The sequence below is a fragment of the Pavona decussata genome, unplaced genomic scaffold, assembly GCF_977016875.1.
Source record: "Pavona decussata unplaced genomic scaffold, jaPavDecu1.1 SCAFFOLD_141, whole genome shotgun sequence".
Taxonomy (NCBI): domain Eukaryota; kingdom Metazoa; phylum Cnidaria; class Anthozoa; order Scleractinia; family Agariciidae; genus Pavona; species Pavona decussata.
The window spans coordinates 233,463-259,269 of record NW_028145554.1 but is presented as its reverse complement, the minus strand read 5'-3'; the positions used below and the strand labels follow the sequence as shown (position 1 = coordinate 259,269).

General features: G+C 40.3%; 3 protein-coding genes and 1 long non-coding RNA gene across 4 annotated transcripts; 2 read left to right on the top strand and 2 right to left on the bottom strand.

Annotated features, from left to right (window-relative positions):
• Positions 1 to 1,991: 1,991 nt before the first annotated feature.
• LOC146466698 (uncharacterized) lies at positions 1,992 to 11,648 on the top strand. The gene is made up of 4 exons (XM_085126932.1): positions 1,992 to 2,179; positions 3,197 to 3,449; positions 9,292 to 9,426; positions 11,355 to 11,648. Exons 1-4 carry the CDS (start codon positions 2,059 to 2,061, stop codon positions 11,545 to 11,547), a joined length of 702 nt encoding a protein of 233 aa, XP_084983058.1. The 5' UTR covers positions 1,992 to 2,058; the 3' UTR covers positions 11,548 to 11,648.
• Positions 5,675 to 8,142, bottom strand: LOC146466699 (uncharacterized). Its single transcript, XM_085126929.1, is given in 2 exon segments — positions 5,675 to 6,449; positions 6,452 to 8,142. Coding segments are annotated over 2 exon segments (1,275 nt in total). The 5' UTR covers positions 7,596 to 8,142; the 3' UTR covers positions 5,675 to 6,318.
• A 10,096-nt stretch (positions 11,649 to 21,744) lies between the features above and the next one.
• LOC146466697 (uncharacterized) lies at positions 21,745 to 22,334 on the bottom strand. The gene is made up of 2 exons (XR_014867932.1): positions 22,193 to 22,334; positions 21,745 to 22,108 (listed from the first exon to the last, which is right to left on the bottom strand). It is a non-coding gene; the product is annotated as an uncharacterized LOC146466697 (long non-coding RNA).
• Positions 22,335 to 22,447: 113 nt separating this feature from the next.
• On the top strand, positions 22,448 to 24,527 carry LOC146466696 (zinc finger protein 503-like). Its single transcript, XM_085126889.1, has 2 exons — positions 22,448 to 22,740; positions 22,891 to 24,527. Exons 1-2 carry the CDS (start codon positions 22,591 to 22,593, stop codon positions 24,106 to 24,108), a joined length of 1,368 nt encoding a protein of 455 aa, XP_084983015.1. The 5' UTR covers positions 22,448 to 22,590; the 3' UTR covers positions 24,109 to 24,527.
• The last annotated feature ends 1,280 nt before the right edge of the window (positions 24,528 to 25,807 follow it).

Below are 25,807 nucleotides of genomic sequence, written 5' to 3'. Positions count from 1 at the left end.
CTTTGTGTAAGATATTATGAAAGTTTAATTTAAGACTTTAATTAAATTGAATTAAATTTTAAATTAAATTAAATTTTTGAATTTCTTGAATTAAATTAAATTAAATTTTAATTTAACTTAATCTGGTTTTGATTTAATTTGATTTGAATTTAAGCCTAGGGGCGTAAGAGTAGCTATTTTGATTGCCGAATAGGCTAACTTTTGTAAACCAATAAATTTATCAATACCATATTCGAAAACGTGGTAATGCAGAAACGTTATCATTTTGTGAGCATAATTTTGCAATCTAGGTGCATAATTTGGGAATTTTGACATAATTTTTGGTTCTGTTCGACAAAACTGGAGCAGCGCTAGCAGTATAATATGGGATATTAGAAGTACAATGGGCCAAGGGCAAACGTGATCGTTTATTGCTTACAACATTGTTACAGCGGTTACCAATAACACGCGACCTATCGCCTTCAGAAGACTCCGATAAAGTTGCGTTTTGGTGGACTTCAATCAAAGAAAAGCCGTTGAAATTAATTTGAATTCTGAGAACATTTCAAGATTCTTTCAAGGCAACAGAACGAAGAAATTGACAGTTTTATCCGCTGACGGATGGTTAACTTTATGAAAGCTGATTTCTAAGACAGACTATCTAAAAAATGCGCATTGTTTAGACGAAGCCGTATTTTTTTTAGGAAAGATTTGAAATCGCCACACCCGGACAATTAAATCAGCGATGCGTGCAAGTGAGCAAATTATTACGTGCAGTTTAAAACCTTTTATTTGCGCTTGATCTGGATGGAGAACCAATTTAAATAAAGTTTACCTTCTCTTAGCGAGGTAAAATTCTTAGTTTCTTGCAGGGTTACCTTGGAATCTTGTCAGAATTCAAAATAATTTCAACGGCTTTTCTTTGATTGACGTCCACCAAAACGCAACTTTATCCGACTCTTTTGAATGCCGTAGGTCGCGTGTTATTGGTAACCGCTGTAAATTATATACAAAAATTAGTTTCCAGTGATTTGTTGGTTTTGTTTTTTCGTTGTTCTTGTTGTTTTTTGGGTATGTTTTGCCAACCACAGACTTGCGTATTCTCACTTCCAGTAACAGAAGCCGGTCAGAACTTGGAAAAAGTGAGCTACACACAACTGCTGACATGTTTTGTTCATTGGATTTGAAAACATCAAACCTTTTAAATGCCAATTTATATAATTAGTGCGCTGATTGACGTTTCTGTGAATGGGCTTAACGGCTCATGATCATACTCTACAACTAGAGAAATCACAGACGGTAGATGAGACATAAATTGGTAAAAGGTAAAGTGTCACTTAAGCCACTAGGGGCATTACGCCTCCCCCTGAATGGGATGCTGGACCATCGTAGGGTTATTTCAGCCGTATAACTCGACGGTACCCATTTTTATTATATAGACACGAGCTCGTAAGATTCATACGAAACTACATCCGGGACCCGAGTGGCGTATTTCCATATCCTCACTAGCGAAGAAATCGATGACGTCATTTCCCGCTTTTTCATGGTTGTTTGTGCAAAGAGTCAGTAAAACACTCGTGTCTATATAATAGAAAGAAAATCACACGGTGGTTTGAAGATATGAATTTCATTTTCTTGGGTTAAAAACAATCTTTTACTCACTCGCTGCGCTCGTTCGTGAAATATTGTTTTCACTATTCGAAAATAAAATTCATATCTTCGCGCCGCCGTGTAATATCCTCTACAGGTTATCACCATATTAATCTATAATTCTCACATTGTCGCGTTTCATGTTCATTTTGTTGTCACCGTTTATCGTAATTGGCATTTTTGTCTACTTATTATAAATTCAACTTCAATTAAACGCTTTGTACATTATTGTAACTGAAGATGACAGAAGTCTCTGTCGAAACATGTTTTGCAAACTTAAAAGTTTTGTCGTTTTCTTTAAACTAATCACAGGTTGTTTTGACGCAAGCGAGACACCTATTTTTTGACCATCCATACGAGCCTGACCCGGATGAGAGAGGATGTTACTGGGCCACACGTTTTACAAACACCAAGAAGACATTCGGATTCATGCCAGATGATTTGTACGCTAATGCTGACACAAAGAGGAACGGAGAACTTATCGAAAACTTGTGCGAGAATTTGTACAAGGATAAATGCGTGCCTCTTAAGCAACCCGATAATATTGCAGGTAAGACTGTCCTCTGTTGAACTGTAAAATCATCGTGACTTGTCAAAGTTTGAAGTACTTTCCAGTGGTTGGAGTGCAAAGTGTCAACAAAATTTAGTCTGTAGACGGATCGAAGCCTAAGGTGTTACCACTCAAATGGATGCTCATCTGCTGTACTATTCAATGGTTCTGTTTGCTTTGAAGTTTACAACACAAAATTACGAACTGCTCGCACGTTGTAATTAATTTGGAACTCGGCTTCCCGCCAAAAGGTGTTGTACTTGATTCTTCAAGGAATTTGCGTCAAATAAGCGGCCCATATGAGGCCCCTTATGTTTTAAATCCTTTTCCCATTTGTGGTTTTAATTAAACATGAAGGCTTACTCATTTGCCAACCAACGTAGTGAACAACGCAATAGACTGAAATTAGCAAAAAATAAATTAGAGGTTTCCTTTTGTAATTAGTTTTGCTTGCACGAACTGAGCAAGGGATCGGAAAGAATGTAGAAATTTGAACGAATTATCACAAGGTGATACTCTGAGTGGAAACGAGGCTGGAGTTGACTTTGATTTCATACAAACTCACTGCTTTTCATTTGAAAATCATGTTGTTACTGTGGTAACTAGTCTGCATTTACATTCGGAAAGCATTGGTTTCAAAAACAGTAAACTCCAGCCTCGCTTCCGCTCAAAGGCCAGGTCGCTAAGCACAACTGTCTAATTTGAAATGATAAAATATGCGGTTTACAGTGGTTAACCTTTTGAAGTTTAAATATAAAATTTTCAATCCTACTGCAAACTTCCACGTGCAAGACTAAAAATCAAGTGGAGTGTTGAGGAAAGTGGGAGGAGCTTAGTCCTTTTTATAGTCTACCTTCGTTTATAAGTTATTACCAATAAGAGGAAAAGTCTGAGTAAAAAATTAGGTCAAGTGATTCAAGCTGAGCAGGACCTATTAACGGCTGACGACAGGAGCTTGTTGATCTGACTACAGGGCTCAGTACAGTCTAACGCAAAGAACACCCTCTCTTGTTACAGGTATGTCAGGAGCATTTTGGAGCGAGACGGTACGAACATCGGAACAGCTTCAATCACTCATACACCCCCGAATGCTTGCTCTTGCCGAGAGAGCCTGGCACAAGGCCGAGTGGGAGAATAAGACTGGTAAATCCGAGAAAGACATAGCGAGAGAGGAGGACTGGGAGCGATTCTCGAACACGCTTGGTTACAAAGAGCTGCCGCGCCTCGACAAGCTTAACATTAGATACCATCTACCTCCCCCGGGGGCAATGTAAGCTAATTAGTCTAATTAGAATGTGATTTAAACAGAACAGCATCCGTACATTTCAGGAGCAAAAGAAATATGCCACATTTACACAGGAACTGCTACAGGTTTCTTTATGTGCTAGTTAATTCTTTTCCTCTCAGGTTATGCCATCTTCAGGGTTGGCTAATTTTTAATATTTCTTTAACAGCTTTATTGAGCTAGACTACAAAAACTTAAGTGCTTATAAAAAAACAAAGAGTTACCGAAGCGGACAGGGCACGAACGCAACCTGCGTATCCATGCACGGCGTCCGACCCCGTAAATATAAACGAAGTAAATTAACTAGCAAGTGCGTGACAGGTGCAATTGTCCAAGTTGAAGATTTTTACGTCAAAAACAGTGATGAAAAGTGCTGATGATTAACGAGAAAGAAAGCTCTTAAAGATAGCGACACTGGAGAAACTCATAGGAGAAGAACTTTACAAGCTTAGCAGTATTCCTTAATTTTATAATCCGACTAAGATCGATTAAAGTAAGAAGTGTGAAACGTACTAGTTTTGAAAGATGGAATTATCAAGATGAGAGTATGATTTAGGGTAAAACGAATTTTAAAGCATATGAACATTTACTAGTATTTTTAACTGGTATTTTTCTATTCTACTAGTTTATAAACATTCAACATAAACATTTCATAGTATTTATTTCTTCTTTTTTGTTAGTTTTCAATAATGGCACCTTTTAAAAAAGGATAACCTCAAGGTTCTCCTTTTCAAGTTAAAGTTGATTTGAATTTGAATAAATTATTATTATATTCAGTGATTGTTATTATTAAGACGGGTTCGGCCGACTTGAACGGCTAGTCTTGAACAGTTAGATTACAAATACCATAAAGAGACATCGAAAAAAAAATCAAGTCTCTACTTTTCTCGGTCAAAACAGAGGTAACAACTCAAGAGCTAGCTGATAGCTGTTCCTTGTATGAGGAGTCACCAATCCTGATCTTCAGGATCAATATGGTGGTACTACTCCACACGCTTCCTATTTTTGACCATCTGCAAACTGTTGAGTGGAGACCAAACCTCACTGACACAACAAAAGTGTAATTAAACCAAACTGATTGTAGGGCTGACACTACGGCAAAGGGCTTACTTATTTGGGCCAATATTTCAACTAGTACAACTAGTCTTCTTCAGGGACAGATTTACAGATTGTAACTCTGGCCCTGCAGAAGATTTAGTGGTACTAGTCATATTGGCCCAAATAAATGAACCCTTGGCCGTAAAGTCATCCCTACAATCAGTTTAGTTTATTAACACGTAAAGTGACGTCTGGCACGTGAATTTCTACTATAAGACAGATCCGGCAACAAAAGTATTCAGAACAGTTTAGTTGTGCGTCGTGTGTTCCCCTGCATTCAAAAGTTTCGTAAAAGTGCAATGGTCTAGGTGACTGACACAGAGTATTACAATAGTCATATTATGGTCATGTCAAGAACAAATATTAAAACCCTTTGCTTTAAGTCTCTTTCTCTCCAACGAGTTGTTGATTGTGATCACTATCACCTTCTTCCATATTTTTTGCGGACAGCCTGGTTTTGTTTTAAATATTTTAGAAGAACTCCACAATACTGATATTCCAGTAAACTGAGTAGAAAAAATAAATATGGGGGAAAGGAGGGGAAGAGGCAGTCATACTTAGCTATTCTAGAGGGATTGGTAATCATTCCTAAACGTTGTCGTCTTGTTATAAATCACGGCACAATTACTATGATGTCGAAGGGGCTGTTTACATGAAGGGAGGAAGATCCTATCACTAGGAAGCAATAGAAGGGGAAAAAACCTTTCGTTTGGAGAAGTGGAGAAAGAGCTGAAGTAAGACGAAATTGTCGGCCTTTAGCAGCTGAACGCCCTGCCGCCGCCATTTTGGTTTTTCTTGTCTCTATTACTGGGACCTTCCGAGCGAAGGTAGTTTACGTGATACTAGGATCTCTCAACTAGGAAGATCCTATCACCAGAAAGAACCTAGGGGCCAAGTACAACCTTTTGCATATGATCTGAAAAAAAAAAAAAAAAAAAAATGGCGCTAGGATGCTGGATCCGCCTTCTAGAATCCTCCTAGTGCTAGGATCTTCCTTCCTCCAAGTAAACAGCCCCAGGGTCAAGATCAGTCAAGGCAAGAAGTTCACCCTGTATGGTCCGCATGGAAAGATACCCCACACAGAGCCCTTTATTAAGTAGAATATTTCCTAAGTACGTAAATTATGATCATCCGGGTGAGTGTAGTCCTGAGAAGGACTGTTTGTGGTGACTTTGACTGACGTTTCGACAACCTGAGCGGAAGTCATCTTCAGAGTCAAGTGAATTGTGGAACGTCAGTAGGTGGTATATACGTCTCTGGTTGTTAACCTGATTGGTCAACGAAGTCCAGATGTTATTGGTCGTTTGTCAGTAAGCCGTGATGTCATTGGCTGTGAAGACTGTAAAAAGTGATTGGTGCGTTTCGATCCGTCTTTTGTTAGTCAAAAAGTCCGTGGGTCTATTGTTAGTAAAATGTCTATTGTTTGTTTGTTTCGTTGTTGTTGTCAATAAGTCGTTTGTATGGTGCAGGTAGTTGTAGGCAACGGTTGAGTGGCGTTTGTTCTAAGTTAGTAAACCAGCTTTCCAGAGTGAGTCGTTGATAGTAATTTGTACAGTAGGTAATGCACTTGGCAGAGTCCCAGTCGATTCTGTGGTTCGTTTGTAAATGGTGCTCAGCAATGTGATTGTTGATATCACCATTTCTAGTTGCTCGTTTGTGTTCAGTCAGTCGTACGTTTAAATTTCTGCCGGTCTCACCAATATAAGTGGCCTGGCAGTCGCAGCATTCGATCTTGTAAACTGCTCCCTGTCTGCGGTTAGGTTCGTCTTTGTCCTTTACTTTCGTCAGTAGTTGTCGTAAAGTGGTTATGGGTTTGTGAGCTACACGGATATTGTAGGGTTGTAGAATCCGTGCGATAGTCTCAGAAGTGCCCCTTACGTAAGGTATAGTTACAGTACTTACGGGAGTCGCGTCGTTGTTTGTGACGTTAGGTTCAGTGTTCTTGTAAGTGTTACGTCTAACAAAGTCCTTGTTGTAGTTGTTCTTGTTGAAAACGTTGTCTAAGTAGTTGTTTTCGTCTGCGAGTCTGTCAGGTGAGCCACAAACCAGTTGTGCTCGCCTTGTTAAGGTCTGCCGTATAGTCGTTGCTTTGTGAGAAGTAGGGTTGTAGGATGACTGGTCCAGTAGTCTGTCAGTATGTGTTGGTTTCCTGTAAACTGTAGTACTTAGTTTGTTGTCGTTGTTGTTACGGGTAACTAAGCAGTCTAGAAAAGGTATTTTACCATTTTCTTCGATCTCCTTAGTAAATTGTATGTCAGCGTTCTGTCTGTTAAGGTGTTCGTGAAAATCGTCGATTTCGTCTTTGTGTACTGCTGTAAAGGTGTCGTCTACGTACCGTAACCAGAGCGGTAGTGTCCGTTTGTAGGTTGCTAGGGCTTGTTCCTCGATGTTCTGCATGACAATTTCTGCTACAACAACAGAAACTGGTGAGCCCATAGCTGTTCCGTGTAACTGTTTGTAGTGCTTTCCGTTGTACTGGAAGTACGTGGACGTTAAGCAGAGGTTCAGTAAGTCCATTAAGTCATCTGTAGGTAGTGGCAGTTTTGTCGTGGAGTTCTCGATGGCGGTAGCAGTACAGTCTAGAGCCAGTTGAAGTGGAATACTGGTGAACAGTGATTTCACATCAAAAGACACAAGTTTGTAGTCGTCAGGTATTTGTGCCGTCTTGATGGCGTCAATAAAGGTCTCGGTAGACTGCAGTTTGTGTCGGGATTCGTTTGTCAACGGTTTCAGTATAGTAGTCAAGTATTTGGATAGTTCGTAAGTCGGGGACCCACAGAACGAGACTATGGGTCGCATGGGTATGTTAGGTTTGTGTAGTTTTGGTAGTCCGTAGAGTTTAGGTGGCTGCGGTACGCGGCACCTCAGTCTGTTGTAACGTTGTATGTCAATAACGTCAGTTTTCTTAAGGTCAAGTAGTTTACTGTTGAGTTTACGTTGAAGTGATGGCGTCGGGTCTCGTTTCAGTTCTTCGTATGTCTGTTTGTCGTTAACTAGAGTGTCCATTTTGTCGTAGTAGTCTGTCTTGTCCATAACAACAGTCACTCGTCCTTTGTCAGCGGGGAGTATGACGATGTTTTCGTCAGTTTTCAGTCGTTTCAGTGCTTGTCGTTCGTCTTTAGTCAAGTTACTGTCAGTTAGGGAGGATGATTGTATAGTAGAAGCAATTCTACTTCTGATGTTATCCTTGGCCGATTCTGATAGTTCTCTCTGACGAGACAGAACCGCCTCAACACTAGATACAATAGCCTCAGTCGGTATGTGTTTAGGCGTCACTGAGTGTTTCAGTCCGTAGGAGAGTACCTGGGTTTCAGTCTTGTCTAAAGGACGGGAAGAAATATTCCTGACCCAGTTGTCGTCTGTCTTGTGTCGTTTTTTGTCTTTAGTACGTTGTAGTCGTGTAAGTTTCTGTTGACTTTGGTTGCGGTGTTGTTCTTCGGTTTTGTCAGCTCGTTTGTCGGCAATAGCCAGTACAGTGTCAAGTAAGTTTGTCGGTATGAGTTGTTTAAGTTTGTCAAGTCGTTGTTGTAATTTGTTGTTGTAGAAGTTCAGTCTTCTGTGACAGTCGTTAATCCGCGCTCGGATTAACTTACTTGACACTGACAACGACAACAAACTAAGTACTACAGTTTACAGGAAACCAACACATACTGACAGACTACTGGACCAGTCATCCTACAACCCTACTTCTCACAAAGCAACGACTATACGGCAGACCTTAACAAGGCGAGCACAACTGGTTTGTGGCTCACCTGACAGACTCGCAGACGAAAACAACTACTTAGACAACGTTTTCAACAAGAACAACTACAACAAGGACTTTGTTAGACGTAACACTTACAAGAACACTGAACCTAACGTCACAAACAACGACGCGACTCCCGTAAGTACTGTAACTATACCGTACGTAAGGGGCACTTCTGAGACTATCGCACGGATTCTACAACCCTACAATATCCGTGTAGCTCACAAACCCATAACCACTTTACGACAACTACTGACGAAAGTAAAGGACAAAGACGAACCTAACCGCAGACAGGGAGCAGTTTACAAGATCAAATGCTGCGACTGCCAGGCCACTTATATTGGTGAGACCGGCAGAAATTTAAACATACGACTGACTGAACACAAACGAGCAACTAGAAATGGTGATATCAACAATCACATTGCTGAGCACCATTTACAAACGAACCACAGAATCGACTGGGACTCTGCCAAGTGCATTACCTACTGTACAAATTACTATCAACGACTCACTCTGGAAAGCTGGTTTACTAACTTAGAACAAACGCCACTCAACCGTTGCCTACAACTACCTGCACCATACAAACGACTTATTGACAACAACAACGAAACAAACAAACAATAGACATTTTACTAACAATAGACCCACGGACTTTTTGACTAACAAAAGACGGATCGAAACGCACCAATCACTTTTTACAGTCTTCACAGCCAATAACATCACGGCTTACTGACAAACGACCAATAACATCTGGACTTCGTTGACCAATCAGGTTAACAACCAGAGACGTATATACCACCTACTGACGTTCCACAATTCACTTGACTCTGAAGATGACTTCCGCTCAGGTTGTCGAAACGTCAGTCAAAGTCACCACAAACAGTCCTTCTCAGGACTACACTCACCCGGATGATCATAATTTACGTACTTATGACATGACTTCTGGGTTCAAACCATTTACAATAGAATATTTCCGTTTTACAGAGTTGAGGACGGCAAACTCAAGGCAAGCGCTAAGATCCCAGGACTTAGAGTCCAGTACACCATGGACAATGGCCACACATGGCGTGACGTCAGTGATGGTACGCCTGTATCAGGAAGCGTGAAAATTGGCACGAGGTTGGTAGTACTGTGGTTTAATATCGTCACCTACTCAGTTTAGACACGTGATAAGTGGCTAAACGAAGATGATGGACTGAGAAGATGGATGACTGCGCAGTTAGTCATTCGGGTGTGCGCAAGTTCGTTAGCTGTAAGATCGGCCCAAGGGTCAAGCATAAAATGATTAAAATCTCTAGCAATAGCCATGCAAATGTGACCTCGTATTCTGACCAATTACACCAACACGCGAAACAAGAGTATTGGAAAGAATCTAAAAAATCATTCAAAAGTCCAACTTTATATTTTGCGGCTAAGATGCAAATTCTTAAGGCCTTCTAAGGGTATCCATTAGGAAACCACTAGAATGAGACAAAGAAAATCGTCGATGCCATTAGCAAAAGCACACATTCAAACCTCATATTCGAGTTTGCTTTTATTTTTTAGTCGTTAAGGCGCTGAGATTTGCATGAGTAGATCTCCTGCTAATTTTTTAATAAAAAAATAATAATGCACCTTTTAAACGTTTTTACTAAATTATCTACAACATGCTACCTACCAATCGCTCTTTCATTGGGTTGAGTAGTTTTAAGGCCGATTTACACGGTACGACTTTGTCGCATGCGACAAGCTTACGACAGGCCTACGACACGAATTGTTTCGTGTAAATCAAACCTACAACTCACTTGCGACTGTCGTGTACGTCAAAAAAAATGTTGTAGGATTTTAAAGGGCGATTTACACGGTACTACTTTGTTGCATGCGACAAGCTTACTACCGGGCCTACGACACGAATTGTTTCGTGTAAATCAAACCTACAACTCGCTTACGACTGTCGTGTGCGTCACAAAAAATGTCGTAGGATTTAAAACATGTTTTAAAATCCTACGACGATCGTAGGTAAAGGCAATGTTGAATAACGAGAGTTGTGTGCGACTTTTTGCATAACGCGAGCAGCGCGCGCTCTAGAAATCGCATGCGACTGTCGTAAACAAAAGTTGTACCGTCTAAATCGGCCTTAAAACATGTTCTAAAATCCTACGACAATCGTAGGTATAGGCAATGTTGAATGACGGGGGTTGTGTGCGATTTTTTGCATGACGTGTGCAGCGCGCGCTCTAGAAATCGCATGCGACAGTCGTAAGCAAAAGTTGTACCATCTAAATCGGCCTTTACAAAACCCTCGAAAAAAATTCCGAACGTCCTGGTCACGTGACCGATGAGATCAACATGGTAATAATGCTATGACAGATACTTCTAATAAACATCTGCACACCTGCAAATTTATGTTGCAATACACCTCAAACTCATGGAGATATGTCTCTCGACCTAGTCCCCCAGATTTTCGGTTTTGTGTCTTTTGTGCATAGCCCCTTTAATTTTAAAGGGGAAAGATCATACAAATTTGATGTCATTTCAAAACCCAAAAATGTTTTTCTGTCAGCAGAAACAAAGAAATAATTGTCAAGTTTGTTATAAATTATCACCCCAGTGCAATAAAACTGTCGATTATTGCCTCTGGCCAGAGCCAGAGTAGGCCGGTATGGATTGAAACTTGAAAAATGTTAGGCTAATGTTTTTCAACTTCTCGCTTTTTTGTTTCCAAAATGCGCTAGAACAGATCACGAGTTGGCTTCAAATTCTCAAAGTTATGAAGCATTTGCGATTCTGGGAAGGTTCTTATTATAATAATATATTACTTTTATAATTGTTATTATTATTATAGTTGTAACTGTAAGGCATTTTTAACTTACACGTTTGTGCTTCTGTTAACCCCCCCCCCCCCCCCACCCCTTGATTTACTTCAACTTTTGGGGAATGCGTTCTCAATCCTCAAGAGGCTCCCCCCGCACCCCCCCTCCCCCCCCCCCAAAAAAAAAAAAAAAAAAAACCTTTATGGATTTTCGTTAAGGTGTTTCTAATAACAGTTGTTTTCCCTGTTTCCGTAGGTCAGCGGTTCGCCGTCGTATTAGTAGATTCGTGGAGATCACTGTTCCCAAGACAGCCACACGATCTTCTGGTCTGAAACTGTTTCAGTGCATCGATGTTTTCCTATTGATATTCTTGTCGCTAATACTTTCGATGTTTGAAATCTTATCTTATATAGAAGGCTTTTTCTCAGAAGGATTATTTAAAAGGTAGCGCACGTAAAAGGTCTAAGCGTTATTCAGCCGAAACCAGAAGATAGTTTAGACTGCGAATTGCACTTGAACTGAAGAAAAATATCATGAATCTCATGTTAACAGCTGTACATGTTAACTATGACTGACATGATCTTTTGTTCACATAAAATACTTAGGTCTGTTTTAATAAAACGCGCCTTTACAAATTACTTCCTTGTTCATCATTTAATCTACGGCCTTATAATTTCGTTTCTGGCGCCATCCTAACAATACTGCTTTAATTTGTTTCGAAACACTCTTGATTTAAATATGATAACTTGTTTGGACAAGGATCTCGGTGATCACGATCAGCCAATTAAAGTTACAGCTGTTCTGTCTTAGACAAGTCAAATGGGATAAGGTTAATGGTACTGTGGACGATTCAAGCCTTAGTAATAATATCTTTGTGAGAGCGGTTTCCAATTGAGTGTCGAAAGAGATTTCTACAATAAAGAATTGAAAAAATTGTCAAACACTTGTGAAATGTTTGTGGCCAGTCTGACTAGCCACGGACATTTCACAAGTATTTGAAAGTGATTTCGCTTTTGTTTTGTTTTTTCTTCACTATGCTCTGTGATTAGGTAGCAAAATTCGCGCCACTTGGAGCAATCACAGGCACGAAACAAATCAAACCGAATAGACGAAAGAAAAAGTGGTTTGTCTGCGTTTGTGTCATTGAATCAATCAATTCATTTTTATATTGGTTTAATATCTTGAATTAAGAAGGGGACATGAGCACATATCCCAAGTTTTTGTATGAATCAGGAAGCGCCCATGATTTATATTTTTTACCTGACAACGCTTTTTTAATCCGAATGTATACTGACTAAAGCCGCCGTCACACGTTGAAACCTTTAGCTGAAACTTGTGTGCAACGGCGCTGCGAAACAAATCTCAGCAGGCGTCACCGTGTACTGCATGGTCGGTTTCATGAAACTTGTTCGAACTTCCGTTGCGAGACAAGTTTCACAGAAAGTAGAACCGCTTTCTACTTCTGCAACGGCTCGCAACGGTCGCAGTGGTGAAAAGACAAGAGTTTCACCGTGTAACACCACTTCGTGAAACTGGTCTCGTTCTCGATCCGTTGCACTCTTTCCGCACCTCTGATAGTTTTTACTGAACATCAAAGAAATAAATGGAAGAACTACTGATTAGAATAGTTTTCTTTTGAATGGTCCCACTTAAGGATTTTGCTTATAGACTCAAGAGTTCAAGGCCTGCTTTACACTTACGATGCAAGAATAACTATAAACGCAATGGTCCATAAGAAAAAAAAGGCGGTTCAATTCGTACAACAAGAAATGGTTTTCCTTTTTTATACCGATCAGAGGCAGGAGAACATCCCTTGCGTTTTTGGTGCAGCAGGACAAGTTTCAAACTAACTTCTGTCAGAAATTTCTGCTTAGGTTTTGCTATCCTTGGGTTTTAGGTTTCGCCAGGCTTTCAGTTAACAGTCAGGAGAAAAAATAAACTTTTTAACTCACACACCCATTCCAAGCACAGCTCCGTCTGGAATTTTGAAAAGAACCCCTAAAAGGTTCCAGAATTCTGTTTTGTGGGTGTGGTCCGAACAATTTACTACCCCTAACAGGTATAACAGGTACCAAATCAGTTGACTGACATTTCTTTCCTGCCATATTTTTCGGGTCAATGCCCTAAAAGGTACTACGGTAGTCACTTTAGATTTAGCACTTTAAGGGGTACCAAACCACGAAATTTAACCTCTAAAAGGTAGGACAATCACCCCTGTCACCTTTATAGGGGAGTTCCCCCCCCCCCGGGGGGGAAATCATCGGCCTCAATGCGTAGATCAGTGTGCAATATCTTTTAACCTTAGATGAAAAATTTCCGTGACTTTAGCCTCAGAGAGATGACAATTAAATACTGTTTATTGCACTAATTGCACATTGAAAGGCACATCATTCTTTCCAATTTTCCGACCAAATCCTGCAAATCGAGGTAAAATCAAAATAAACGATAGCGTCGGCCAGTCAGTCTGTCGTTTCATGATTACTCAAATCGTCATCTTTACAGCTATCTCTATCAGCTCTAACATATTTTATAACAAATGTTTTGTTCTTGTTTTCAATTTTCACCTGTTTTCGCAATCACAGTACCTGGTGCGCAGAGTTTAAGTCAATCAAAGAAGCTAAATTGTTTTTTCAATTTCTGGGTCATTTTTAATAAAAATCTTCAGTGGGCATTCAAATTAACGCTGAAAAACTCCGAGTTCGTCACAAACTGGTCTCACATGGCGAGAAATTCACCAAGAAGACGCTCGCACAGTTGGTTGCGAAGCAAGTTGCAATGCGCCGGTTTTGTCGACTTCAGCTGATTGTGGCGAGTTTGAGTGGAACGAATTTTTGAAAGTTATCGGAGTCCTTCCTACGAAAAAGTAAGTCTTACTACTAAGTTGAAAATAACACCAAGAATGACTTTAAATGTGTATCAATCTCAACAGATTTATGCCGGCGAATGTGACCATGAGAACCGTCTAGCTGGAACTTTGATTTTTTCGACAATGCACATTATTCGGCTTGCGGGGTCAAATACTTTCCATAAAAAAACAGACACATGTTTTCTGAAGGTGTTTAAGTTTTACAATTGTAGTTAAGCGATAGTTTACAGGAAGAACAGAGCTCTATCCAAAAAGAACTATTTCACGAGCGCAGATTAAATAGAGACCTTTAGATTCTAGAACGAGTACAGGTACGACTACGAGATTTGACTTCGGGTTTTTAGCGAAGTACTAAGAACAGATATATCACAGAAAGTTTCATTTCACTCTTTACGAACGACGAACTTGACGCAGTTGGTTTGAATGATGATAGTTAAGCCCTTTCGTGTTTCCAAAAAGACGAGATCACCTACGTTTCGAGGACTCGTTTTCGCCACTACGAGATTCTTACAAACACTCGTAGTAAAATGACGACAGCTATCACGTTTTCCCGCCAAAATGACACTGGCTCACGCGCGCGCACTCTTTGTTTATTGGAGAAACTCGTAGTCGTACTTGTACTCGTACTCGTACTAGAATCTAATGCGGTCTTGTTTCGACTGAAATCAGCCGCTCTGAAATTTTCTTCAAGTCTTGAGTTTCTGACATTTACATGGTACTTTCTTCATATTGGAGTAAATATTTTTGCAAGTAATAAATGTTGCGGGTGAATTTTTCCGTGGGAGCTAAAAACATTACAAATCTGTAAAACTTATAACTCGAAAAAAAAAATTATGCTGTATCGTCCATGGTAAAGTAAACTGGCAATCTATCGAGGAAGAATGAAAATTTGCCGCCGGATTTGAGAATTCAGCAAACGAAAGGAAAATATAGTTTGATATAGTTTGTTATAAGTATCAATAGTGTTACACTGAAGACTTAAATGTGTCTGTTTAACTCAGCCGGCTTTGTGATCATGAAGTGACTAAGGTTAGTTTGTTATCCGGATATAAAGTGAGCTTAAAGTTTTTAAAGGTGTAGGTACGCTTGGTACTGGAAGAACAACTAATAACCGTTAAGTGTGAAAGCGAATATATGAAAATTCATAATTTTGAACTGTGGGAGAAATAATGAATAAGTGAGTGATCATCGCAGTTACATACGCAACTTAAGCGGTTGCCAAAAGAAAGCCTGAAAAAAATTCAGGCTTGAACAGGATTCGAACCCATGACCTCTGCGATGCCGGTGCAGTGCTCTACCAACTGAGCTATCACTTGAGCCAACTGGGAGCTGGTCATATTGTGAGTTCGTAATATACCCGAAGAGGTAATGAGATGAAAGTGAATATGTGAAAATTCAAAGATTTGAACTACGGAAGAAAGAATAAATAAGTGAATGGTCATCACATGCAGTTATACAGTACACAACAAAACTACACAACAGCGCAGAAGGTTGATTAAAGGCAGAAAGCAAACAGAGTCTTAATCAAACGCCGTGCTTAGACACAATCAACAGTCGATGATGGAGATTCTCGGTGAGAGTTGAGCATGTCAGCTGATAAAACCGCACCGACGATAAAGAGCCAAGCTAGAGTCAGCCTTAAATTAGATGAAATTTTAAATAACCGACAAATGAGCACAGGTTTCACCATCAGCTGCTAATAAACGCTTAGCCTCATTAGCTTTGATGGGCAAGGAACAAGAGATCAGTCCGATTAAAATTTAATCGTCAAATGCTATTTTTGCTTAAATGCCATGCTCTCTTCATCCTTTTTTGCTGTAAAACATACATGACTCCACTGATATAGGCCCTCAGTGTTAGTAGTAAATGGCGAGTAACCTTCTTTCAGTTTAACAGGCTGTTCTGGAAGCTCAGTGAACTTTCCTTTATCGTCAGTATGCTGTAAAAGTTTTCGGGTTTTCCAAACTCTCCTTTTCTCTGAATTTCTCGTGGCGGAGCCTTGCGAAAAAAATAGAACTTAAGTCCCAAACATTTACAGCTGCCTTTAGGTAGAAGCAAAATACTTTTTTAATTCAACTGATCAACGGAACTCTGCCATTTTTTTTGTCATATCATCAGACTATTACAAATTGCAATACTAGTAAATCTTCTCTGTTAACATAGTTAGTTGTGTTCGTCGAATTGCGAACTCGAATCTTTTTTCTAACTCAGTATGATATCTGGATCATTGTATAATCGGCAATTCCAGGGATTTGATTGGGTAAGCGGCCGTGGTATATGAGTCATTATACCATGCTCGAGAAATAGCGACCATTAAGTCGGGTTGTTCTTGCAAAGCGAAATAAGCAAGATCTAGTAATATGTCTGGATTGTTTTTGATAAAACAATTATTCTACTCATGCTTGTTGGATATGAGATGATTATAGCCAACACCGCGCGCTACGCGCCTCGTTGGCTGATCCAACGCGAGCTCGTGGAATAATTGTTAATTAGACTGAAAGAACCAGAAGTGAGAGCTGTGCTTTGCATTAATTAGGGAGGGTGTCCAACGGCAGAGCACGGATTCATACGACCAGACGTGTGTATCTGTTTTTTTTCTTTACTATGAATGTTTATCGCGATTCATTTCGGGTTTTCAGTTCGTATTATGTCCATACAAGAGAGTCAGGCTCCTGACAGAGCATAGCGCAAAACAGAACCATGTAGCTTGGGTATAAGTATCACAGCACAGAGGATAGGTGGCCCAGAAATCATAATTCCCATTCTGACGGAACTTTGAGGTTTTCAGCCGTTATTTTCCCACAGTTTCGCTTTTATTTGTTTGCTTTCATCGCTTTTGGTGTCCTTTCTTCCTTTTAAAGATAATTTAGGCAAAGTAAAGCGAGTAAGAATCTTTTCATTGACCGAATTTAGTTCACTGATCAGATTGCACAACTAAGAGATAAGGAAACGATATTTTGTCAGATATTTTGGTTGGTCACTGTCCTTTTTAAGGGAAGTGGTCAAAACTACTATACTCGAACTGGACCCAGTAAACCACAAAATAGATTGTGATCTCTGCCTCCCCCCCTCCCCCCCCTTCCTCAACCTCCATAGCCACACCTCTATCCAGTAGTAAGAATGACGGTGAGATTCAAACCTCATTTTTGTTGTTTACAGGCAGCAAGACTGACTCTTGCTAGCTCAATATTTCTTTGTAAACTCAAATTTTAAAGCCATTAACATTTTGTCGGTAATGTTCATGAAAAAGGTGGTGTCTTCGATAACCCCCCTACCGGCAGGCAAGGTGATTAAGTCTTCGAACAAACTTGTTATGATCAGTTCCCTAAGTCCACTGAATCATATTTAAGAAAAACACTATTGGCGGGATGCGGAATTTAGCCTTGAAATGAGTTGGGTAGGAACTACGGAACGCAGGAAATGTTGCACCATATCATAACGTAACAGGCAAGCTAAGAGAAGCTATTGAAATGTGTGTCAGAAGCGGGATACCCCTAAAGACCGGTTAATCCGCATCATCTCATAAACGGGATCGGGATACTAGTGGCGCGGGATGGCGGGACAGGAAGCGGGATTCTGGGTTTAAAAAGCCTATTCTGTGAGTCACTGGTTCCGCGAATTTTGCAAATTTTACAGACGACTGGAGTTGTAAAACTTGTTTTGCTGTCACAGTCAAATTCGCCCCAAGTAATTTACTTGTATAGTTAAAAAAGGAACTGTAAGTTGTATAGTTGTCTCAAGGCAACACGGGATCAATTGTTTTTAAATCCAACAGCCAAAACAAAGCTCACAAATTTTTACTTGCTTAAAATAAGAACTCGTGTGTGAAGGCAGCGAAACTAACAAAACAAAAGACAGAGGTAAGTATTCACTGTAATCCGTTCCGTCGACTGGTGTCTAAAACGAGACCTTCGACGAGATGCGCGAAAGTCTTTATACTTGTAAAAACAGGTTTGTATTTTTATTAAATATTCCATGTTCCTTCGAACATATCCAGCTGTCGGTGCCATGCCATCTGGGCTGTCATTAATCTACCACCAGTCAAAATTAAAGCACAGAGTTGATATGATCGCGAGCATTATCAGTAATTTGGAGACCTGAAGTCTGGCTAGTAGGAACTCAATCAATCCCACTGAACGACATTACCCGCTGATACCGGCTGTCAACAATGAGTGATGCATCATTTTGATTGACACCCGTCAGATAGTGGGAACACTTTCGCATTTGATGGGTTTCCATTACTTTCATACTCGCTATATCAATCACCAATGTTTGTTATTACAAGAAAGACCACGTTTTATAACTCATAAAACTGATGTCGCTTTGTAAGCAAAAAAAATCTCGCCGTACTGCGAGTCACCTCATTTCTCTTTGAACTAGATAGTCTGTAGATTGAATTTTTTCACGTTTTCCTTCCTCTCAAACTCTCATCAATCAATGTATCAATTTATGATTAATTTGCATCTGCAAATGAGTGAACCCAAACAAAAGGCAGTATTTTGATATTTTAGTACCGCATATGAGACACAAAGGACAAAATGACTCTGCAAAATAAGTTGTGTTTTGCTTTGATAACTAAAATCCATTTTCATATAGCCACAACTTGTGGCATCAAAAAAAGTTTGACTTTCCAATAATTTCAAATGTGTTGCTGTTTGAGTACATATACTAACACATAAGCCCTCAATGACTCGAATCATAGCCGTTTTTAGGTTTTCACTGTTCAACTTTTTTAATGTCGTTTACCTTCGAGTGACTAAAAAAATTGTCTTCAATGTTAATTTATTTTCGTTTTTACCCTGGCGCCAAGGATTAACAATATTTGGTGCATATGACAAATTTTCCAATAGCGGAAGAGAAAAATTAAATCTACACGCAGCGTCATATCTGCGGGATAAACAAACTCAGCGAGCATGGTATTAAAGATTATGTCTAACCACAGATTGATTCGGGCGCTTTGTTTTGGAATATCCTGCAATGCAGGCGATTTTTTCCACGCCTGTTGAGTCATCCCACCCACCATATGAACACAATAACTTATGCAAACATCTTGTCAAGGCAATCGTTAATACCCGGTTGGACCTCGATCAACTTTCAAACAACAGCCGCCCACAATGGTAGCTACGTTGCTTCAAATTCAGTGTCAAATTTTCGAAAATTTTTACAGTCTGGAAAAACGGAACGAATATTGCCAAAAGAAGTACTGTCTCTGAGTTTTCGTCGACGGAGTTAAAACTCACATGGTACCGTATATCTTGCTTTTACACGTTAAAACTTAAAACACGCTTCGTACCCTGACAACATGAAATGCTCTGCTTTATTTCAAGAACGTACGTCATGTCATTATACAGAAGGAAAAGATAATCATTTCAAACAGACTTGCGTATCTGATCTTCCACAAGCATGCCAATTTACTTCCGACCACAATTTTACATATGTTAGGTTTTTGGACACACAGGAAACACTTGAAGATATTTTTACCACAGGATATCTCACAAGGGCAGCACTTTGGTTTCAATCTATCTCACATTCGCCTAGCAAGTATCTCTGAGAGCCTCGAGGCTTTTGACACTAGTTCGGTTTTCACACCGGAACTCTGTCATCCTGGCACTTTTCAGTTCGCTAGGTGGGTCGTTTTTTTCGTTTCAAAGTTGATTAAAATCCTGAAAAAACTTCCCACGGGCTCAAAGCTTGCGAATGTTTTGGTCTGCATGGTGCCATAAACGCGCTCAGCTGTTGCCAATCGGTTGTCCAATATTTTGGCGCGTTTTCAGCGCGAGTTTCCGGGCTTTCAAAGTTTGAATAATATGTCTATTTATGATTTAGAATGAACCAAATATTATTAAAAGGTTGGAGAAATTGTAAGACTTCTCTGAGGTAGTGCTCATCCGCTCCAATTGCATTAAAAGTTTCAAAGTCTCGGTAATTATCACGAGGAAACCTTTAACCACGCATTTTATTTTGTGTTTTGTCCGCCATTTTGCCAAATGGGTTTACTACAAACTGAAAATAAATTTTTATGGACAACTGGATGCTAAAGATTTTAATAAAAATTCTCTAAAACCTTTTTTTTCATCTCGATTCACTGACAAAGCAGAATCAAACAAGAAAATGATACACAGAAACTAAAATTAAAATATCTTTTTAAGAAGATTTTCCTCTTTGAGAAGATGATTAAATGCATTTGTATTTTGTACTATGGGTGTTCAGCTGTCTGCTCGAAAGAGACTAACAAATGCTAATACTGCTTTGCACTCTAGCCAGCCCGTGCCGTGTGCAAAACAAACTCTATTATGGAAATTTTCCGGGCATTATATGGAACAACACCTTTTGATATTTGCAAGCGTAGCAGGGGAAAGGATAATCACTAACAATGGATAACGCAAATTTAGAAAATTTAGGCTTGTGAGTTGAATAAAATCTACGATATTGACTGGTGGTTAGAGCTCGGCCGGCTGAAGGACATTAGCCTCCAGAGGCGTGGCACGTGCTCATAAACAGCCGCATCGGCGCCAAACACCAGAGAGCATTTAGCTGGGTTTGTTGATATGCAGACAAGTTCGACAGCGCACTTGAAAAACGGCTGACATTTCCGAATAAAATGACAGCTCCTTGAGAGCGGCACGCTTTGATCTTATGCGGCGGCGATCAGTCATATTGAAAGAGCGCCAGGCATCTTTAGAACTGGCAGCTTGAGGCGATAATGAGCTATTTAGGTAACACAGACTTACAAGACCCCGTTCTCGCTTATGAATTGATTACGTTCTGATTTTAATCAGGTTCGCATCCAATTTACAGCAAAGCTGCGCTTGGTTTGGTTTGATGGTTTATTAAACGTTCTTTTTATGCATTTGTTTGAGTGGTGTAGCAATCCTTTTCTTCTGTCCGCAAATGCGCTATATATTTTCACTCGTAATGAAAACCATGACGGGCGGATGATTGTGACAAGTATGGCGGTGAAAGCATTGTTTGTTTTTGATAACTATAGATTACCTGTCAAGACTGGAATGAGTTGTAGCTGTGAAAAACAAATTATCCAGCGCAATTGTTTGCTTTGTGAAAGCTTTTCACCACTTCAATGTATACCCCACAATAAATATCACTCGTGTCAAAGCACCCGCAAAAATCCTTTGTCATGTGGATTTGGAAGTTTTTAATGGAATATTTGATGATGATGAAAAAAATAAAACCCACCGAGAAAATATGAAAAAGAATCTTTCTTTTGGGGATTAATTTGCCTAAACGAGATTTCGAATTTTCTTGACACGGCCAGGCGCTGACACGGCTAGGCTTCCTCTTGTTCGCCTCAGTTCCAATTAGATTATATCTTTTAATAACTTCCCGAGCAAAGTTTTCTCTTCTTATCTCGTAAAATCATCTGGTTTATTTGAGGTACACGCAAACACTCCTCTAAACCTGTTTGAAAAAGTATTGTGAAAACTCTTCACAGCTGTCCAGGGCCTGTTCTGACCGCCAGTTAAATGTCTTCTTTTCCGAAATTGAATGAAAGCTAAACAAATACAATCTGCTAGCCAACTCTTGAAAAGAATGAAAATTAATATGGCGAGTATTAGCCAAGCGCTCTTTACAAAAAGCGCTGAGAAATCTTTTCTTTTTTCTTTCGTTATGCTAAGCTTCTTAAGATCTGTTATCGCTTGTTATAATTGCTTTATTAGTTTCAGAATTAATTATGCAAATATACGCGTTTGAAAGATGTTGTAAGCCGTGTTCTATATTGGCAAGGTTGTGTTTTGAAGCGAGCCTTCCGCCGCAGAGGTCGAGGAGTCCCGTTTGATTAATAACCTTGTTTGGAGGCTGTGCTATTACATGTCATGGCGGTCTTTTTCCCAACGCTAATAGCTTCTAAATGTTCGGTGAAGCTTTTGGCGTTATTTGACAGATCTGTCAGGTTATTAGACATGTCAACACATTATCGAATCTCGTTGATAATCCCCGAACGCCTGTAGCCTTGATTGATGGCTTGATAAGATAACGCTAAGATGTGTCACTGGATCAAACAACGCCGAACTGTAAACACAGCATTTCAGGCTCTTATATGCGCCGCTATTTAACGTCAGCCCGACGCCAAAGCTCGCAGTATCACTTAAGAACCCCACTGGAGTCGCCTTTATTTGAGGCTCTTCTAAGGAGACAATAAGGACAAAAGCGTGATTTTATACACACAACGAACACCGGCTTGGAAATTGACAAGTTTTACACAACTTACTTCAACACGTATATTCAAACAATACGTGACAAGAATAATTGACGAAGATTGACAGGCTGATTGCGCGCTGACACGCTAGGCGATCCACTACTTAATTAACTCCTGTGCTCTGATTGGCTGGATGGCAAATCATCAATCAATATCTTATATAGCCAATTACTTTGATGTCCAAGGATGACAACTTTGTCACTTTGATTATCCAATCAAGGACTGAAATATCGCTAACAACGGCTTCTGATTGGAGGGCGGCAAATGTTCTCTAATCTAGCCAATTCATTTGCGACAGAAGAGCGCGCTGGCTTTGTCTGAAGTCGGCTCTTTTCTTCTAAATCTACACCTTTCATTGTGTAGTATTTAATATTTCACAAGGCCTACCGCACACACAGTACAGTGTAGATATGCCGACGCGAACAGTCGCTATCAAAGCAATAGAAAGCTCGGCTGAAATATCTCGTTCTTCTCACCGAGTTCCTCTAGAGGCCTTACAAATGTTGACGCAGAGTGTGTCCAAATGTAATCAGGAGTATATCCAACCCCTTCCCTTCAAGGTAGCGCCGCGTATAATCTTGATATTTTGAAATATTTCACCGAGGTTTAACAGTTATCGAATTTTATACGCCATGACGGCCCCTTAGTAAAATTATCCTCAATTTTCATGTCACCGTTCGACTCAAGCAGTGTTATTTTTGCCCAAACAGGAAGAAGAACAGAAAAAGTCTCCACTCGCTTTGCTGGCCGCGACTTGCAGCAGTATCGGGAAAAGCGAACCTTCAAACGAGACAGTGGAGTCCGAAGCAGATAACACATCTCAAGCCCGCAAGATAAGCGAAGACGAAACAAGATCTTCTTTTAAACCTTACAAACACACCGCCGGCGAGATGCAAAAAATCGATGACATGAACACTGAAAAAGCGGGATTTCGGGCTCCCAGTAAAGAGACAAACAGTTCAATTTCGCCCGTGACGAACGCCAAGGAAGAGCGAGCGAAGAGTTCGGCGCTTACATATCCATCGAGTGACGACTCTCGCTGTGGGAGTCACTCGAGTCCTCAGAGAGTTTGTGGTATGTTTCTAGACTCGAGCCAACAAACTTTCGGAGTTCATTCACTTCATAAGGACTGCGGCACTGGCTGCGTTCATCCTGCGTCCATTCTGCCCTTCAAGGGTACTTTACAACCATATCCTATACCAACGGGCCAGGACTCGGTCCCTACTGGTCTTAAAACACACGGTCTCGCCTCGTCCATGCCGCTGAATTTCCCAACAAGTTTTCCGCAATGTGGCTGTGGATTTTGCTCTCCGCAATCAGGAGATTCAGCCCCTGTTCTAGGTAATATGGGCACAGCTCGTCACTTACAACTCCACAATCCAGCGAGCACGCCCTACATGGACTATCTACAGAGAACTGTGTGCCGCGACGTGAACTGTACAAATTGTAAGCCGCAGTTTTCTCCGTATGCATTTCCGAACGCAATTCCTCAATGCGGTCCTCACTGTACTCAATGCGACGGTGTAAAGGCAGAACAAACACCTCAGTCGCCTTTTCCATGCTTTACCTACCCTCACAGCATGGCTCTCTACAAGCCTGGCGCACCGGACGAAACCTCCCCGTACGTGTGCAACTGGGTGGCAGGAAGCAAGCACTGCGGAAAATCCTTTACAACTTCTGAGGATTTATTTCAGCATTTACGTACACATACACAAGCAGGTAGCCAGGCTAGCTCTCCATACGCGCAATCAACATGTAATATACATGGGTGCCCATGCAAGCTAAGAACAAGCCCTTTGCAGTCGAGTATTCACTCTGCTAGGTACCGGCCTTATTATTACAAGCCACCAGGTTTCCCTGCTCCCCCAACAGGTTGTTATTCGCCTTATCCACTTCACGGCTACGACGCACATAGACTTTTCAAATAATCGCTGGACACTAAGGCCCTCAGTGACTCTGTGAGTCGGAATAGCGCTACAACTTGTAAAATTTACAAGCTTTATATAATGTTGAGTGAAGGCTTTTGAGTGAGCGGATATAGAAAGAAAATGACTGAGCGGAAACTGACTGAGCTGATTCTTGTGATTTTCAAACAAAGACTAACACAAAGACCAAAACAGAACTCTCGAGTATCGCAGCCGTTGTATATCAAAGCAAGTGGAACAAGGTGTAAATAGGGACAAATTTTTGATGTGTTCCTGTGCGCTCTTTAATAGAGAGTAATTTTAGCACTTCGGATAAAACGTACAAAGGATTAAGGCGACACTAGTTTGCCTTGAAAGTGTAGAGTTTGCAAGATAAAGGGCATATTTGTATCCAATGAATAAAACATGTTATTTTAGGTTAACTGTCTAAGTTGTTTTGCTTGAGAAATAAGAAGTGGATTTATCAATTTCGGGATCTTTTTGCCTGCCGCTTTCTTAGTTTCGAGTTCGTGATCGAAGAGAAGTACCAATACCGGAGACTTTTATCTTTTGAATTAAAATGACCGCAAAGATCTCTGCTAAAGGACATGCCAGATAAAATAATCATCATCAGCGTGCCAATTTTGAGATAGCGGTTTTCTCGCGCTGCGGGGCATTCTGTAGACACAGAACTGGCGTACGGATGAATTCAGTCTCTTCTCCTTTATTTTTGAACAGCCCTTTTGAGCGTTTGATTGACAGCAATAAGTTGCTGTCATTAGCATCTGATCTATTCTTCCACATTTTAAATGACAGCTTTGACAGGTCAAAAGGAAGCGGCAACTTAAAAGACATTTTCATGAGTTTTGCCACATGTCCAAACAGTTTTCACAAGGGAGCTCAATTTTCGGTTTGAGGGCGAAAACGATGATTAGCATTTATTTATTTATTCTTCCCCATCACGGCGCACGTTTCACACAATATCAATTACCGCCTGTCAATCATTCTGTCCATTCATAGCTCGCCCGCTGCGAAAACCAATCTAACACTGTCGATGCTAAGGAAATGAACTGTCACAATTCGGAATCCTAACTAAAAATTAAATGAATATTTTCAAGTTGATCTATCTTAATGAGATAACATTAGCGACTGTAAATCACCTTTACTTAAAACAAGGCCGCTTGTCTAGCTTGTCAAAGAAGAACGAAAGGGATGGACAGAATTTGCCGGGTCAATGCGATATGCCGCCCCGAATGAAATTGAAAGGATTGAAATAAACGCCGGTGATCACAAATGCCACACTAAAGTGTTATCAATCTTAAGAACACGATAGAACGCATCGATGTTTATCACCCCAAGTGGACCTCTGATATGGATCAACTCTTGGTCAATTCATATCAATGTAACCATTGCGTGGTACCGCGGTTGGGTCAGAAAACGTTGGGTTGATAATATCGTCGAAATTACTCAAATTGTGCACATATTTTATGCGAGACAATTTAGAAAGCTCTCGACAGCTGAACTCTGAGCTGTCAAGTCCTTCCAATAGCGGGAATACGCCATAATGATTGTTATTGGTGTTATCAAGCAAAGCTGACAGCTTGATGGACAGCGGTAAAACCTGTGGTTGTCGGAATTATTTGATCTTGAGTGAAAGCTTTCAACGCAGACAAGATTCGGTGAAGATTATTAGGCTTCGAAAAAAGTTGATTTGATCTCGATC

Excerpts from the sequence above, each read along its gene's own strand:
- LOC146466698 (XM_085126932.1), top strand. The coding sequence starts at position 2,059 with ATGCCAGATGATTTGTACGCTAATGCTGACACAAAGAGGAACGGAGAA. Across the intron at positions 3,450-9,291 it reads CTACCTCCCCCGGGGGCAAT|AGTTGAGGACGGCAAACTCA; the intron begins GTAAGCTAATTA and ends TCCGTTTTACAG. Across the intron at positions 9,427-11,354 it reads AGCGTGAAAATTGGCACGAG|GTCAGCGGTTCGCCGTCGTA; the intron begins GTTGGTAGTACT and ends CTGTTTCCGTAG.
- LOC146466696 (XM_085126889.1), top strand. The coding sequence starts at position 22,591 with ATGCCGACGCGAACAGTCGCTATCAAAGCAATAGAAAGCTCGGCTGAA. Across the intron at positions 22,741-22,890 it reads TCCAACCCCTTCCCTTCAAG|GAAGAAGAACAGAAAAAGTC; the intron begins GTAGCGCCGCGT and ends TTGCCCAAACAG.